Raw genomic sequence first — 14,950 nt, 5'->3', positions numbered from 1 at the left:
CACAATTTTGGAACCAAAATTTTTTTTTGTTAGGGAGTTATAAGGGTTAAAAGTTGACCAGCAATTTCTCATTTTTACAACACCATTTTTTTTAGGGACCACATCTCATTTGAAGTCATTTTGAGGGGTCTATATGATAGAAAATACCCAAGTGTGACACCATTTTAAAAACTGCACCCCTCATGGTGCTCAAAACCATATTCAAGAAGTTTATTAACCCTTCTGGTGCTTCACAGGAATTTTTGGAATGTTTAAATAAAAATGAACATTTAACTTTTTTTCACAAAAAATTTAATTCAGCTCCAATTTGTTTTATTTTACCAAGGGTAACAGGAGAAAATGGACCGCAAAAGTTGTTGTACAATTTGTCCTGAGTACACTGATACCCCATATGTGGGGGTAAACCACTGTTTGGGCGCATGACAGAGCTCGGAGGCGAAGGAGCGCCATTTGACTTTTCAATGCAAAATTGACTGGAATCGAGATGGGACACCATGTTGCGTTTGGAGAGCCCCTGATGTGCCTAAACATTGAAACCCCCCACAAGTGACAACATTTTGGAAAGTAGACCCCCTAAGGAACTTATCTAGAGGTGTGGTGAGCACTTTGACCCACCAAGTGCTTCACAGAAGTTTATAATGGAGAACTGTAAAAATAAAAAATCATATTTTTTCACAAAAATTATCTTTTCGCCCCCAATTTTTTATTTTCCCAAGGGTAAGAGAAGAAATTGGACCCCAAAAGTTGTTGTACAATTTGTCCTGAGTACGCCGATACCCCATATGTGGGGGTAAACCACTGTTTGGGCGCATGGGAGAGCTCGGAAGGGAAGGAGCGCCATTTGGAATGCAGACTTAGATGGAATGGTCTGCAGGTGTCACATTGCGTTTGCAGAGCCCCTAATGTACCTAAACAGTAGAAACCCCCCACAAGTGACACCATTTTGGAAAGTAGACCCCATAAGGAACTTATCTAGATGTGTGGTGAGCGCTTTGACCCACCAAGGGCTTCACAGAAGTTTATAATGCAGAGCCGTAAAAATAAAACAAAAATTTTTTCCCACAAAAATTATTTTTTAGCCCCCAGTTTTGTATTTTCCCGAGGGTAAGATGAGAAATTCGACCCCAAAAGTTGTTGTCCACTTTGTCCTGAGTACGCTGATACCCCATATGTGGAGGGAACCACCGTTTGGGCGCATGGGAGGGCTCGGAAGGGAAGGAGTGCCATTTGGAATGCAGACTTAGATGGAATAGTCTGCAGGCGTCACATTGCGTTTGCAGAGCCCCTAATGTACCTAAACAGTAGAAACCCCCCACAAGTGACCCCATATTGGAAACTAGACCCCCCAGGGAACTCATCTAGATGTGTTGGGAGAACTTTGAACCCCCAAGTGTTTCACTACAGTTTATAACGCAGAGCCGTGAAAATAAAAAATCTTTTTTTTTTTCCCACAAAAATTATTTTTTAGCCCCTAGTTTGTTTTTCCCAAGGGTAACAGGAGAAATTGGACCCCAAAAGTTGTTGTCCTATTTGTCCTGAGTACGCTGATACCCCATATGTTGGGGCAAACCCCTGTTTGGGCACACGGGAGAGCTCGGAAGGGAAGGAGCACTGTTTTACTTTTTCAACGCAGAATTGGCTGGAATTGAGATCGGACGCCATGTCGTGTTTGGAGAGCCCCTGATGTGCCTAAACAGTGGAAACCCTCCAATTATAACTGAAGCCCTAATCCAAATACACCCCTAACCCTAATTCCAACGGTAACCCTAACCACACCCCTAACCCTGACACACCCCTAATCCCAACCCTATTCCCAACTGTAAATGTAATCTAAACCCTAACCCTAACTTTAGCCCCAACCCTAACTGTAGCCCCAACCCTAACTGTAGCCCCAACCCTAACCCTAGCCCTAACCCTAGCCCCAGCCCCAACCCTAACCCTAGCCCTAACCCTAGCCCTAACGGGAAAATGGATATAAATACATTTTTTTAATTTTTCCCTAACTAAGGGGGTGATGAAGGGGGGTTTGATTTACTTTTATAGCGGGTTTTTTAGCGGATTTTTATGATTGGCAGCCGTCACACACTGAAAGACGCTTTTTATTGCAAAAAATATTTTTTGCGTTACCACATTTTCAGAGCTATAATTTTTCCATATTTTGGTCCACAGAGTCATGTGAGGTCTTGTTTTTTGCGGGACGAGTTGACGATTTTATTGGTAACATTTTCAGGCACGTGACATTTTTTGATCGCTTTTTATTCCGATTTTTGTGAGGAAGAATGACCAAAAAACAGCTATTCATGAATTTCTTTTGGGGGAGGCGTTTATACCGTTCCGCGTTTGGTAAAATTGATAAAGCAGTTTTATTCTTCGGGTCAGTACGATTACAGCGACACCTCATTTATATCATTTTTTTATGTTTTGGCGCTTTTATACGATAAAAACTATTTTACGGAAAAAATATTTATTTTTGCATCGCTTTATTCTCAGGACTATAACTTTTTTATGTTTTTGCTGATGATGCTGTATGGCGGCTCGTTTTTTGCGGGACAAGATGACGCTTTCAGCGGTACCATGGTTATTTATATCCATCTTTTTGATCGCGTGTTATTCCACTTTTTGTTCGGCGGTATGATAATAAAGCGTTGTTTTTTGCCTCGTTTTTTTTTTTTTTTTCTTACGGTGTGTTTACTGAAGGGGTTAACTAGTGGGCCAGTTTTATAGGTCGGGCCGTTACGGACGCGGCGATACTAAATATGTGTACTTTTATTGTTTTGTTTTTTTTATTTAGATAAAGAAATGTATTTATGGGAATAATATTATTTTTTTTTTTTCATTATTTTGGAATATTTTTTTTTATTTTTTTTTACACACTTGAAAATTTTTTTTTTAACTTTTTTACTTTGTCCCGGGGGGGACATCACAGATCGGTGATCTGACAGTTTGCATAGCACTCTGTCAGATCACCGATCTGATAGGAGTGCAGGCTGCTTCACAGTGCCTGCTCTGAGCAGGCTCTGTGAAGCCACCTCCCTGCCTGCAGGACCCGGATCCGCGGCCATCTTGGATCCGGGCCTGGAGCAGGGAGGGAGGGAGGTAAGACCCTCGCAGCAACGCGATCACATCGCGTTGCTGCGGGGGGCTCAGGGAAGCCCGCAGGGAGCCCCCTCCCTGCGCGGTGCTTCCCTGCACCGCCGACACATCGCGATCATCTTTGATCGCGGTGTGCCGGGGGTTAATGTGCCGGGGGCGGTCTTTGACCGCTCCTGGCACATAGTGCCGGATGTCAGCTGCGATAGGCAGCTGACACCCGGCCGCGATCGGCGGCGCTCCCCCCGTGAGCGCTGCCGATCGCATATGACGTACTATTGCGTCCTTGGGAAGTAAAGCCCACCCCACATGGACGCAATAGTAGGTCTAATGGCAGAAAGGGGTTAAGACCACTTCTGGACAGACTTCTCCGAACAGTAGATGGGTATCTGTTGTGGATTCTGTTTTTGGGCTCCCTCTGGTGGTTACAGATGGTACTGGGTGACTTGTGTTCTCTGCGGTCTCTGGTGTCCACCTGTTCCATCAGGATATGGGAGTTTCCTATTTAACCTGGCTTTCTTGTCATTTCCTCGCCGGCGATCAATGTAATCAGTGTGTCTTGTTACCTCTGCTTCCCGCTTCTGTAATCTTCAGGACAAGCTAAGTTTTTGATTTTCCTGTTCCACGTTTTGCTTTATTTTTGTTTTAGTCCAGCTTGCAGTTATGTGATTCCTTTTTGCTGGTTGCTCTAGTGGGCTGATATTACTCCTCATGTTCCATGAGTTGGCACATGAGTTCAGGTAATTTCAGGATGGTTTTTTGTAGGGTTTTTCGCTGACCGCGCAGTTCACTTTTGTATCCTCTGCTATCTAGTTTTAGCGGGCCTCATTTTGCTGAATCTGTTTTCATTACTACGTATGTGCTTTCCTCTCATTTCACCGTCATTACATGTGGGGGGCTGCTATTTCTGTGGGGTGTTTCTCTGGAGGCAAGAGAGGTCTTTGTTTCTTCTAATAGGGGAAGCTAGTCCTTTGGCTGGCGCGAGACGTCTAGAATCATCGTAGGCACGTTCCCCGGCTACTGCTAGTGTTGTGAATTAGGTTCAGGATCGCGGTCAGCTCAGTTTCCATCACCCTAGAGCTTGTTCTGTTTTTTGTGTGCTTGTCCTTTTGTGATCCCCTGCCATTGGGATCATGACAGTATCGCCGGCCCGAAAGTGGTAATCGTATTGGCTGAAGTAGGAGGAAAAGTAGTCTGAGGAAGTTTTTTTTTTTTTTTTTTTTCCTTCCCTCAGAGTTTGCTGCCTAGCCTTAATTGCAGTCTGGCTGCGTCTTACCTCCTCTTAATCCTTGAATGGCTCTGACCTCAGCTGTTTATCATGGACGTCCAGAGTTTGGCTTCCAGCCTGAATAATCTTGCTGTTAAGGTTCAAAATATACAAGATTTTGTTGTACATGCTCCTATGTCTGAACCTAGAATTCCTATCCCAGAGTTTTTTTCTGGAGATAGATCTAGTTTTCTGAATTTTAGGAACAATTGCAAGTTGTTTCTTTCTTTGAAATCTCGCTCCTCTGGAGACCCTGCTCAGCAAGTCAAAATTGTAATATCTTTCCTGCGGGGTGACCCTCAGAATTGGGCATTTGCATTGGCACCAGGGGATCCTGCGTTGCTCAATGTGGATGCGTTTTTTCTGGTATTGGGTTTGCTCTATGAGGAACCTAACCTAGAGATTCAGGCTGAAAAAGCTTTATTGGCTCTCTCTCAGGGGCAAGATGAAGCAGAAATATATTGTCAGAAATTTCGGAAATGGTCGGTGCTTACTCAGTGGAATGAGTGCGCTCTGGCTGCAAAATTCAGAGATGGCCTTTCTGAGGCCATTAAAGATGTTATGGTGGGGTTCCCGGCGCCTACAGGTCTGAATGAGTCTATGACTATGGCTATTCAGATTGATCGGCGTTTACGGGAGCGCAAACCTGTGCACCATTTGGCGGTGTCTTCTGAACAGGCACCTGAGACAATGCAATGTGATAGAATTCAGTCCAGAAGTGAACGGCAAAACTATAGGCGGAAAAATGGGTTGTGTTTTTATTGTGGTGATTCAGCTCATGTTATATCAGCATGCTCTAAACGCACAAAAAAGGTTGATAAGTCTGTTGCCATTAGTACTTTACAGTCTAAGTTCATTCTGTCTGTGACTCTGATTTGTTCATTATCAGCCATTTCCGTCGATGCCTATGTGGATTCAGGCGCTGCCTTGAGTCATATGGATTGGTCATTTGCCAACCGCTGTGGGTTTAGTCTGGAGCCTCTGGAAGTCCCTATTCCTTTGAAAGGAATTGACTCTACACCTTTGGCTATGAATAAACCTCAGTACTGGACACACGTGACCATGCGTATGACTCCCGTTCATCAGGAGGTGATTCGCTTCCTGGTACTGTATAATTTACATGATGTCTTAGTGCTTGGTCTGCCATGGTTACAAACTCATAACCCAGTCTTGGACTGGAAGGCGATGTCTGTGTTAAGCTGGGGATGTCAGGGGGTTCATGATGATGCACCTCCGATTCCTATCGCTTCATCTACTCCTTCTGAGGTTCCTGTATTTTTGTCTGATTATCGGGATGTTTTTGAGGAGCCTAAGCTCAATTCACTTCCTCCTCACAGGGATTGCGATTGTGCTATAGATTTGATTCCTGGCAGTAAATTTCCTAAAGGTCGTTTGTTCAATCTGTCAGTGCCAGAGCATACTGCTATGCGGGATTATGTTAAGGAGTCCTTGGAAAAGGGACATATCCGTCCATCTTCATCTCCTTTGGGAGCAGGTTTTTTTTTCGTGGCCAAAAAAGATGGTTCCTTGAGGCTTTGTATAGATTACCGTCTTTTGAATAAGATTACGGTCAAATATCAGTATCCTTTGCCATTGTTGACTGATTTGTTCGCTCGCATTAAGGGGGCTAAATGGTTCACTAAGATTGATCTTCGGGGTGCGTATAATCTTGTGCGGATTAAGCAGGGTGATGAGCGGAAAACCGCATTTAATACGCCTGAGGGCCATTTTGAGTATTTGGTGATGCCTTTTGGACTTTCTAATGCTACTTCTGTCTTCCAGTCCTTTATGCACGATATTTTCCGTGAATATCTGGATAAATTTATGATTGTGTATTTGGATGATGTTTTGGTTTTTTTCTGATGACTGGGAGTCCCATGTTCAGCAGGTCAGGAAGGTGTTTCAGGTCCTGCGGGCCAATTCTTTGTTTGTAAAAGGTTCAAAGTGTCTCTTTGGAGTCCAGAAGATTTCTTTTTTGGGGTATATTTTTTCCCCTTCTACTATTGAGATGGATCCCGTCAAGGTTCAAGCTATTTGTGACTGGACGCAGCCTACATCTCTTAAGAGTCTACAGAAGTTCTTGGGCTTTGCTAATTTTTATCGTCGTTTCATAACTAATTTTTCTAGTGTTGTTAAGCCTTTGACGGATCTGACTAAGAAGGGTGCTGATGTTGCTGATTGGTCTCCTGCGGCTGTGGAGGCCTTTCAGGAACTTAAGCGCCGGTTTTCTTCTGCTCCTGTGTTGCGTCAGCCAGATGTTTCGCTTCCTTTTCAGGTTGAGGTTGATGCTTCTGAGATTGGAGCGGGGGCGGTTTTGTCACAGAGAAGCTCCGATTGCTCGGTGATGAAGCCATGTGCGTTCTTTTCTAGAAAGTTTTCGCCCACTGAGCGGAATTATGATGTTGGTAATCGGGAGCTTTTGGCCATGAAGTGGGCATTTGAGGAGTGGCGTCATTGGCTTGAGGGTGCTAGACATCGTGTGGTGGTCTTGACTGATCACAAAAATCTGATTTACCTTGAGTCTGCCAAGCGTCTGAATCCTAGACAGGCTCGTTGGTCACTGTTTTTCTCCCGTTTCGATTTTGTGGTTTCATACCTGCCAGGTTCAAAGAATGTGAAGGCGGATGCTCTTTCTAGGAGTTTTGTGCCTGATTCCCCTGGAAATTCTGAGCCCACTGGTATCCTTAGGGATGGGGTGATTTTGTCGGCTGTCTTCCCAGACTTGCGACGTGCTTTGCAGGAGTTTCAGGCGGATAAACCTGATCGTTGTCCGCCTGAAAGACTGTTTGTTCCGGATAATTGGACCAGTAGAGTCATCTCCGAGGTCCATTCTTCTGCGTTGGCAGGTCATCCTGGAATATTTGGTACTAGAGACTTGGTGGCCAGGTCTTTTTGGTGGCCTTCCTTGTCGAGGGATGTGCGTTCTTTTGTGCAGTCTTGTGAAGTTTGCGCTCGGGCTAAGCCTTGCTGTTCTCGGGCCAGTGGATTGTTGTCACCTTTGCCTATCCCGAAGAGGCTTTGGACGCACATTTCCATGGACTTTATTTCGGATCTCCCTGTCTCTCAAAAAATGTCCGTCATCTGGGTTGTGTGTGACCGCTTTTCTAAGATGGTTCATCTGGTCCCCTTGCCTAAGTTACCTTCCTCCTCTGAGTTGGTCCCTCTGTTTTTTCAGAACGTGGTTCGTTTGCATGGGATTCCGGAGAACATTGTTTCTGACAGGGGATCCCAGTTTGTGTCTAGATTTTGGCGGACGTTCTGTGCTAAGATGGGCATTGATTTGTCCTTTTCGTCTGCATTCCATCCTCAGACGAATGGCCAGACGGAACGAACTAATCAGACCTTGGAAACTTATTTAAGGTGTTTTGTTTCTGCTGATCAAGATGACTGGGTTACCTTTTTGCCGCTTGCCGAATTTGCCCTTAATAATCGGGCTAGTTCTGCTACCTTGGTTTCTCCTTTCTTTTGTAATTCGGGGTTTCATCCTCGTTTTTCCTCTGGTCAGGTGGAGCCTTCTGATTGTCCTGGAGTGGACATGGTGGTGGATAGGTTGCATCGGATTTGGAGTCATGTGGTGGACAATTTGAAGTTGTCCCAGGAGAGGGCTCAGCAGTTTGCTAATCGCCGTCGCCGCGTGGGTCCTCGACTTCGTGTTGGGGACTTGGTGTGGTTGTCCTCTCGTTTTGTTCCTATGAAGGTCTCTTCTCCTAAGTTCAAGCCTCGGTTTATCGGTCCCTATAGGATCTTGGAAATTCTTAACCCTGTGTTGTTTCGTTTGGATCTCCCGGCATCGTTTGCTATTCATAATGTGTTCCATCGGTCGTTGTTGCGGAAGTATGAGGTACCTGTTGTTCCTTCGCTTGAGCCTCCTGCTCCGGTGCTGGTGGAGGGAGAATTGGAGTATGTTGTGGAGAAGATCTTGGATTCTCGTGTTTCCAGACGGAAACTTCAGTATTTGGTCAAGTGGAAGGGTTATGGTCAGGAGGATAATTCTTGGGTGGTTGCCTCTGATGTTCATGCTGCTGATTTGGTCCGTGCATTTCATAGGGCTCATCCTGGTCGCCCTGGTGGTTCTCGTGAGGGTTCGGTGACCCCTCCTCAAGGGGGAGGTACTGTTGTGGATTCTGTTTTTGGGCTCCCTCTGGTGGTTACAGATGGTACTGGGTGACTTGTGTTCTCTGCGGTCTCTGGTGTCCACCTGTTCTATCAGGATATGGGAGTTTCCTATTTAACCTGGCTTTCTTGTCATTTCCTCGCCGGCGATCAATGTAATCAGTGTGTCTTGTTACCTCTGCTTCCCGCTTCTGTAATCTTCAGGTCAAGCTAAGTTTTTGATTTTCCTGTTCCACGTTTTGCTTTATTTTTGTTTTAGTCCAGCTTGCAGTTATGTGATTCCTTTTTGCTGGTTGCTCTAGTGGGCTGATATTACTCCTCATGTTCCATGAGTTGGCACATGAGTTCAGGTAATTTCAGGATGGTTTTTTGTAGGGTTTTTCGCTGACCGCGCAGTTCACTTTTGTATCCTCTGCTATCTAGTTTTAGCGGGCCTCATTTTGCTGAATCTGTTTTCATTACTACGTATGTGCTTTCCTCTCATTTCACCGTCATTACATGTGGGGGGCTGCTATTTCTGTGGGGTGTTTCTCTGGAGGCAAGAGAGGTCTTTGTTTCTTCTAATAGGGGAAGCTAGTCCTTTGGCTGGCGCGAGACGTCTAGAATCATCGTAGGCACGTTCCCCGGCTACTGCTAGTGTTGTGAATTAGGTTCAGGATCGCGGTCAGCTCAGTTTCCATCACCCTAGAGCTTGTTCTGTTTTTTGTGTGCTTGTCCTTTTGTGATCCCCTGCCATTGGGATCATGACAGGTATCGCTGGATCCCATTGGTTGCTACCAGTTGTGAGCCGATGGCACTATTGGGCATCTTCCAATTTTGAAGGGAAAGATGTCTTTCATCTCGTGAAATAAGTTGGACCACTGCATTTACGACAGTCAATGTTGCCTATTTCTTGGTGATCTCAATACTAAGAAATACAGGCAGATACTTATCCATCATGCAATACCATTAGGAAGGCATCCGATTGGCTCCAAATGTATTCTGCAGCAGGACAACAATCCCAAATATACAGCCAATGTTAGGAACAACTCTGTTCTGCATAAAGACGATAAAGTAGTCCTGAAAGTGAGGATATGGCCCCAACAGAGCACTGAGCTCAACATCGAGTAAGGGATCAGGGATCACATGAAGAGACAGAAGGATTTGAGCAAGCCTACATACACAGAAAATCTGTGATTAGTGTTAGGAGATGTTTGGACATGTGGTTCATGTCCACTTTGAAATTAGATGTTAGATCAGCAAAAAAAGAAAATATTAATAAAAGGCCAAATGTAGTTTACAGTGTAATTTTGTTTCCAGTAGATCTCTTAACAAATGCTGTTATATGCATAGTATTAAACAAGAGAGGCTGGTCTACAAATTGGACTGGAATAGCCTGTGGCGGGATTTTTTTCACATGGACTGTAGATGAAAAAAAAAAAAAAAAAAAAAATTGTTTGCATTGTTCCAGAAATCTGTATTTAGCCTCAGCCTTGCTATATATGTTAGATGGCTGTTGGTCGAAAGCCATCTCAGCTGTCTCTCCCATATACAGAAGTGCTCGTTCAACTGATTGCTCCAATGTTTTGTATGAGAAAGCCACCAGCACCGGCTGACCGACATCTGTCTCAGCCATCAGTCGAACAGTGCCCCTTCACACATTTGACCACTGGATGACTGCTTTGATAATAGTGGGTTCAGCCAACAGTCTAATGTGTTTGGAAGGTACTTTAGAGAAAGTTCAAACAAGCATATATTTGGTCTGTGTGCATGCAAGCCTGTGAGTTCAGATCGGGAGACCTGCGGTCAGTTGAGGCATTGCGGTCTGTATTAGGAAAGAAGTCCATGTGAACCCAGCCTAAGGCTGCAACCACAAAAAGATTTCAGAGCTAAACCCAGAAGTTGATCTAGAAGTAAGGAGAAGTAGTCCTTATACAGATTTGCTCTTCTTCTTGAATCCTCACCTTGTTTTAGCTCAAAAACAGCATAAAAATTAGAATGTTTGATTCACCATCTCTTCCGACTCTCATACAAAAAGACTGATGCATAGTATAGAAATATCAGAGCGAAGTATGGAATATACAGTACCGTGCAAGAGTTTTAGACAGGTGTGGATTAAACACTACAAAGTAAGAATGTTTTCAAAAATAGATGTGTTTGCTTATTTTTTAATCAATCAACAAAATGCAAAGTGAGTGAACAAAAGAGAAATGTAAATCAAATCAATATTTGGTGTGATCATCGTTTGCCTTCAAAACAGCATCAATTCTTCTTAGTACAAGTTGCCCAAAGTCTGGTATAATTGGTTACTCATACACATGACTATAATTATACCAAATCCCTAACACGTTAAAGAGATCATGATCTTTATATGTAGGTATTGACAACATGATTGACTAAAAAGAGAAACACATGTGTAGAAGGCTTAAAACTGGGTGAGGAACTGCCAAACTCTGTTGCAAAGGTGAGGTTGTGGAAGATGGGTTCATGTCACAGGTCGTACACTGAGGCAAAACTGAACATAGCAATCACAGTAGGAGTCACAGTAGGAGTCAGGTGGAGTGCTAGTACATTGGGATTCACAAGTACTGCGATATCCCCAGCTGTCTGACATACAGCACCAGGACAGACCGCCATAAAGGGGCGGCACGCACTGGCTTGCCATTCAAGCAGAGCCAGTAAACTTTCAGGGCACCAATGACCCTATTATCCTCACCCCTGTGCTTAACCACCGTGCCTGCCACTGACTGATGTTACCATTACAAAGTCCTTGCAGATGACCACAAAAACCGAGCCTGTTCACCACCATGAGGTTTTACATCCTCTATTAGTTAAAATGAGTCCACCTTAACTTGTCTGCATCTTCCACCTGACTCCTAAACCGCAAATCTGTGATGGGTTATAAATTCCAAGCCACATTTGACAATTTTTTTTTTAATAAATCACTTTTGTTAACTTAGAAACTAGAAGTCCCTGCAAATTCCTTACGGGGACTAAACTTGACAACCCTCCGACTCACAAAGAGTCATCCTACAGCGCTCGGGAGAGGAAAAAAAACCTGTGGAGGAAACCTCTAGGGAACCATGGCTGAAGGATTGCACTTCCTTTGGATTTACAAGGTTAATGCTAATGTTAACTCTTTCTAGCCATGATAAAATTGGACCTGGTACAAGATAAACAATGGAAAATTAAAAAAATACAATAAAGAATTCATCATTATACAAGCAATGATTAAAACGCTTTAGGACAGTGATTATAACTGTTACCTCCAGTTCATCCGGTGAGAAAAAGCGGGAGAGAGACAGCGTTACCTCCTCTATATAAGCCCCACCCTCCTCACAGTGATACACCAGGCACAGACATGCTGAGCTCCTTCGTCTTAAAACAACATCACTCTTGCTTAAAATCTGCACCGCTATACAAACAAAGCTGCAGGAGTTAAAGGTCCACCCCTCCCAAAGTCATATCCACCTCCGTTTAGTGCTCCGGTGGTGTCTTAAAGGATTTGCACAAGCAACATCCACAGGTGATCTGTGGTTAGTTTTCTAGGGGTATGTTTTCACGGTCAGTAAACGCAGCGGCCAGATGTTACAGCATAGTGGATGGGATCTGAAGAAGTCCTATCTCCACTATGCGAGCAGGGATGCCTCCAGCTTCCCGGCGGAGAGAGACATGCAGCACGTATTTCCAGACTGCAGCATGTCAATTTATCTTGCAGAGACGCTCTGTCTCCGCAAGATAAACATCACTGTCCAATGTATAGGACGCGGTGATTCGGCACGGTTCAATGAATACATGTGGAATCACCTACGTTCAAAAGCCAGCAGCGCTTTGGACGCAGCAGACATGTGCTGCGTCCAAAGCGCTGCCTAATACTGAATGTGGAAACATGCCCTAAGACATTAGGAACAGCCTTCCTGTAGAGTTCCCTCAAAGACTGTGCAAGCAAGTGTACCTATAAGAATTTATGTTGATTTGAAGGCAAAGAGCAGTTACACCACTATTTGATGTTTCTTTTGCTCATTCATGTTACGTTTTGTCAATTGATAAAAACAAATTATTGACACTTCTAACTTTGAAAAAATTGTTACTTTTCATAATTATATCCACACCTGCTTAACCTGCCATATCAAAAAATGCTATTAACCTGTATATATGGGGTTAATCTGCAGGTCAACAGCTTTCTGAAGCCCTGCACCTGCATCACTGAGAGTCTGGTTGCTGGACAGAAATTAACTTTATTCCTCCAACCAGCCTCTGGCTTTCAGTCATAGAGGCATGGCTGGCGTGGCTTCAGTTATCGCTCAGTGAATAGAGAGCGACGGCTGTGACAATGCCCTGGCACAGACTAACAGCTGGCTCAGAAGTGCATCAGTACAATGCCAACTGTCTGTCAGTGCCAACATTGTGACAACTGAACCCGCGCCGGCCGCGCCTCTATGACTGAAAGCCCGAGGCTGCCAGGAGGATAAATGTTCATTTCCTTCAGCAGCTGGACTTTCAGTGCAGTGCCCGCAGGGCTTCACCTGCTGATAAACCCGATGTATGCAGTTTAATAGCGTTTTGGGACATGACAGGTTCCCTTTAAAACCTTAGTACCAGACTGGATTGAGACCAAATGTGGAATCAGCCTGTAACAGGGATGGCTTTGCTACTTCCTCAAAAATTGTCTTAGCTGATGTGACCATGAAAAAAACAATTTGCTCATTCCAAAAGGGTGGATAATTGCAATAACTTCCTACCAGTTGGTATGTGTAAAGGCTGAACAGACTACATTAACAGGAGGCCTCTTACCTCATCAGTGCCATTTATGTAGTTTCAGTCTAAAATGGTTATAATTATATTCATGTAAAAGGAAATATTTTCAATTTAGTTGGCAATTTCAACTTCTTTACCTTACGCCACTGTAGTCATACTATTGCCCATACTTTTTGTAGAGGCCCCATTGTAAATGCAGTATGCCCAGGTTATAAGAACTGCCATATACAATAAATTCCTACTATCTTCTATGAAGTATTGTAGTAATGGTAAATTTAACATTTAATACATTGGCTACTAGTTGTGAAATCTACTGGATTTGTCAAGGTCAATAAGAGCACAAAATAGGTGTAAAACCCTGAGTGACTATAACTCACCTATAACAGCAGCAGTGCGGACAGGCATTGGGGCAACGGTGTCCCATCTACCACCTGAGGGATGAGTCCACTTCCCAACGTTCCTCTCTGAGAAGAAGGCATATTGCAGTGCTTGAGGTTGACCAGTAGCCCAGAGAGAGAAGAACAGTTGTTTCTCTTTCTCTATACCATGTTGGTATGGTTTCTGGACAGAGGCTCTTACAGCCTCAATACAGGCTATAGGTGCTTGGGCTCCACGAAATTGCTTCTTAGCTTTCTCCACAGAGGTGTCCAAGAAGCTTTCCATGGTGGGATTGGATGGTACATAGTTAGTGCTGAGTCTCCGCTTGCCCAAATCAGTTCCTGAAATAAAGAAAACCAAAATACATGTATTTTTAAATGTTTATTTATTTTTTAAGGTGCTAAGCAGCAGCTGCAGGTATGGTGGAGGGACAACAAATAGCGCTATGTGAATCACTGTCTATAATGTATTGCATGACCTCTCTATCTTGTTTTTATTTGATTTCTCCTGTAACCCTGTATTTTTTTACCATGATATACACTTGCTTATGCATAACATCTGGATATTCTGCACACCCACATATTATATTATATAGGAGTACTACGTGGCCGGTACTATATACTGTGTGGCTGCTATATACATACATACATACATATTGTAGAATACCCGATGCGTTAATACAGCCCACGCAGTAAATAACACAGCCCACGTAGTATATAACACAGCCCACGCAGTATCTAGCAGCCACGCAGTATATAACTTGGTCCACGTAGTATGTAACACCGGCCACACAGTATATAACACTGGCCACGTAATATATAAACACAGCCCACGTAGTATCTAACACTGCCCATAGAAGTAAATAGTCCCATACAGCTTCATATGATACATGACTACTCCGCACAGCTCGGGCCACCGTACACATAGATCACTACGCCCAGGCCCGGCCACTCACCGTGTAATTAAAATAAGAAATAGTGATATACTCACCTGCCGGGGTCCAGCGAAGCTGTGCCGATGCGCCTGCGGCTGCCACCATCTTTCGTTCCCAGGATGCATTGCGAAATTACCCAGATGACTTAGGCTAGGTTCAGATTGCGTTAGGGCAATCCGTTTAGCGCTAAGCGCTAGTGGATTGCGATAACGCAATGTCTTTTTCGGGGTCGCGTTTAACGTCCCCGCTAGCACAGATCCCCGATCTGCGAGAGCGGGGAACGGACCTCAGGCGCGCCGCGGACGCTGCAAGCAGCGTCCGAGGCGCGTCACAAAACCCTGGCACATCGCTAGCGCGTGCCGAAAATGGCACGCACTAGCGATGCGCGTTCCCATTGCTGCCAATGGGCGCGCTAACGGACGCATTGCACG

General features: G+C 44.3%; 1 protein-coding gene across 1 annotated transcript in view; it reads right to left on the bottom strand.

The window, feature by feature from the left end:
* The window catches only part of EHHADH (enoyl-CoA hydratase and 3-hydroxyacyl CoA dehydrogenase), a 97,579-nt gene that overhangs the window by 28,501 nt on the left and 54,128 nt on the right, over positions 1-14,950 (bottom strand). The window contains exon 6 of the mRNA XM_069733553.1: positions 13,585-13,926. Within this exon, the coding sequence (XP_069589654.1) occupies positions 13,585-13,926 (342 nt within the window). The remainder of the gene's footprint in view (positions 1-13,584; positions 13,927-14,950) is intronic.

The sequence above is a fragment of the Ranitomeya imitator genome, chromosome 7 (assembly GCF_032444005.1).
Source record: "Ranitomeya imitator isolate aRanImi1 chromosome 7, aRanImi1.pri, whole genome shotgun sequence".
In the NCBI taxonomy this organism is placed as follows: domain Eukaryota; kingdom Metazoa; phylum Chordata; class Amphibia; order Anura; family Dendrobatidae; genus Ranitomeya; species Ranitomeya imitator.
Note: the sequence above shows the minus strand (reverse complement) of the source record. Positions and strands in the feature narration are given on the sequence as shown.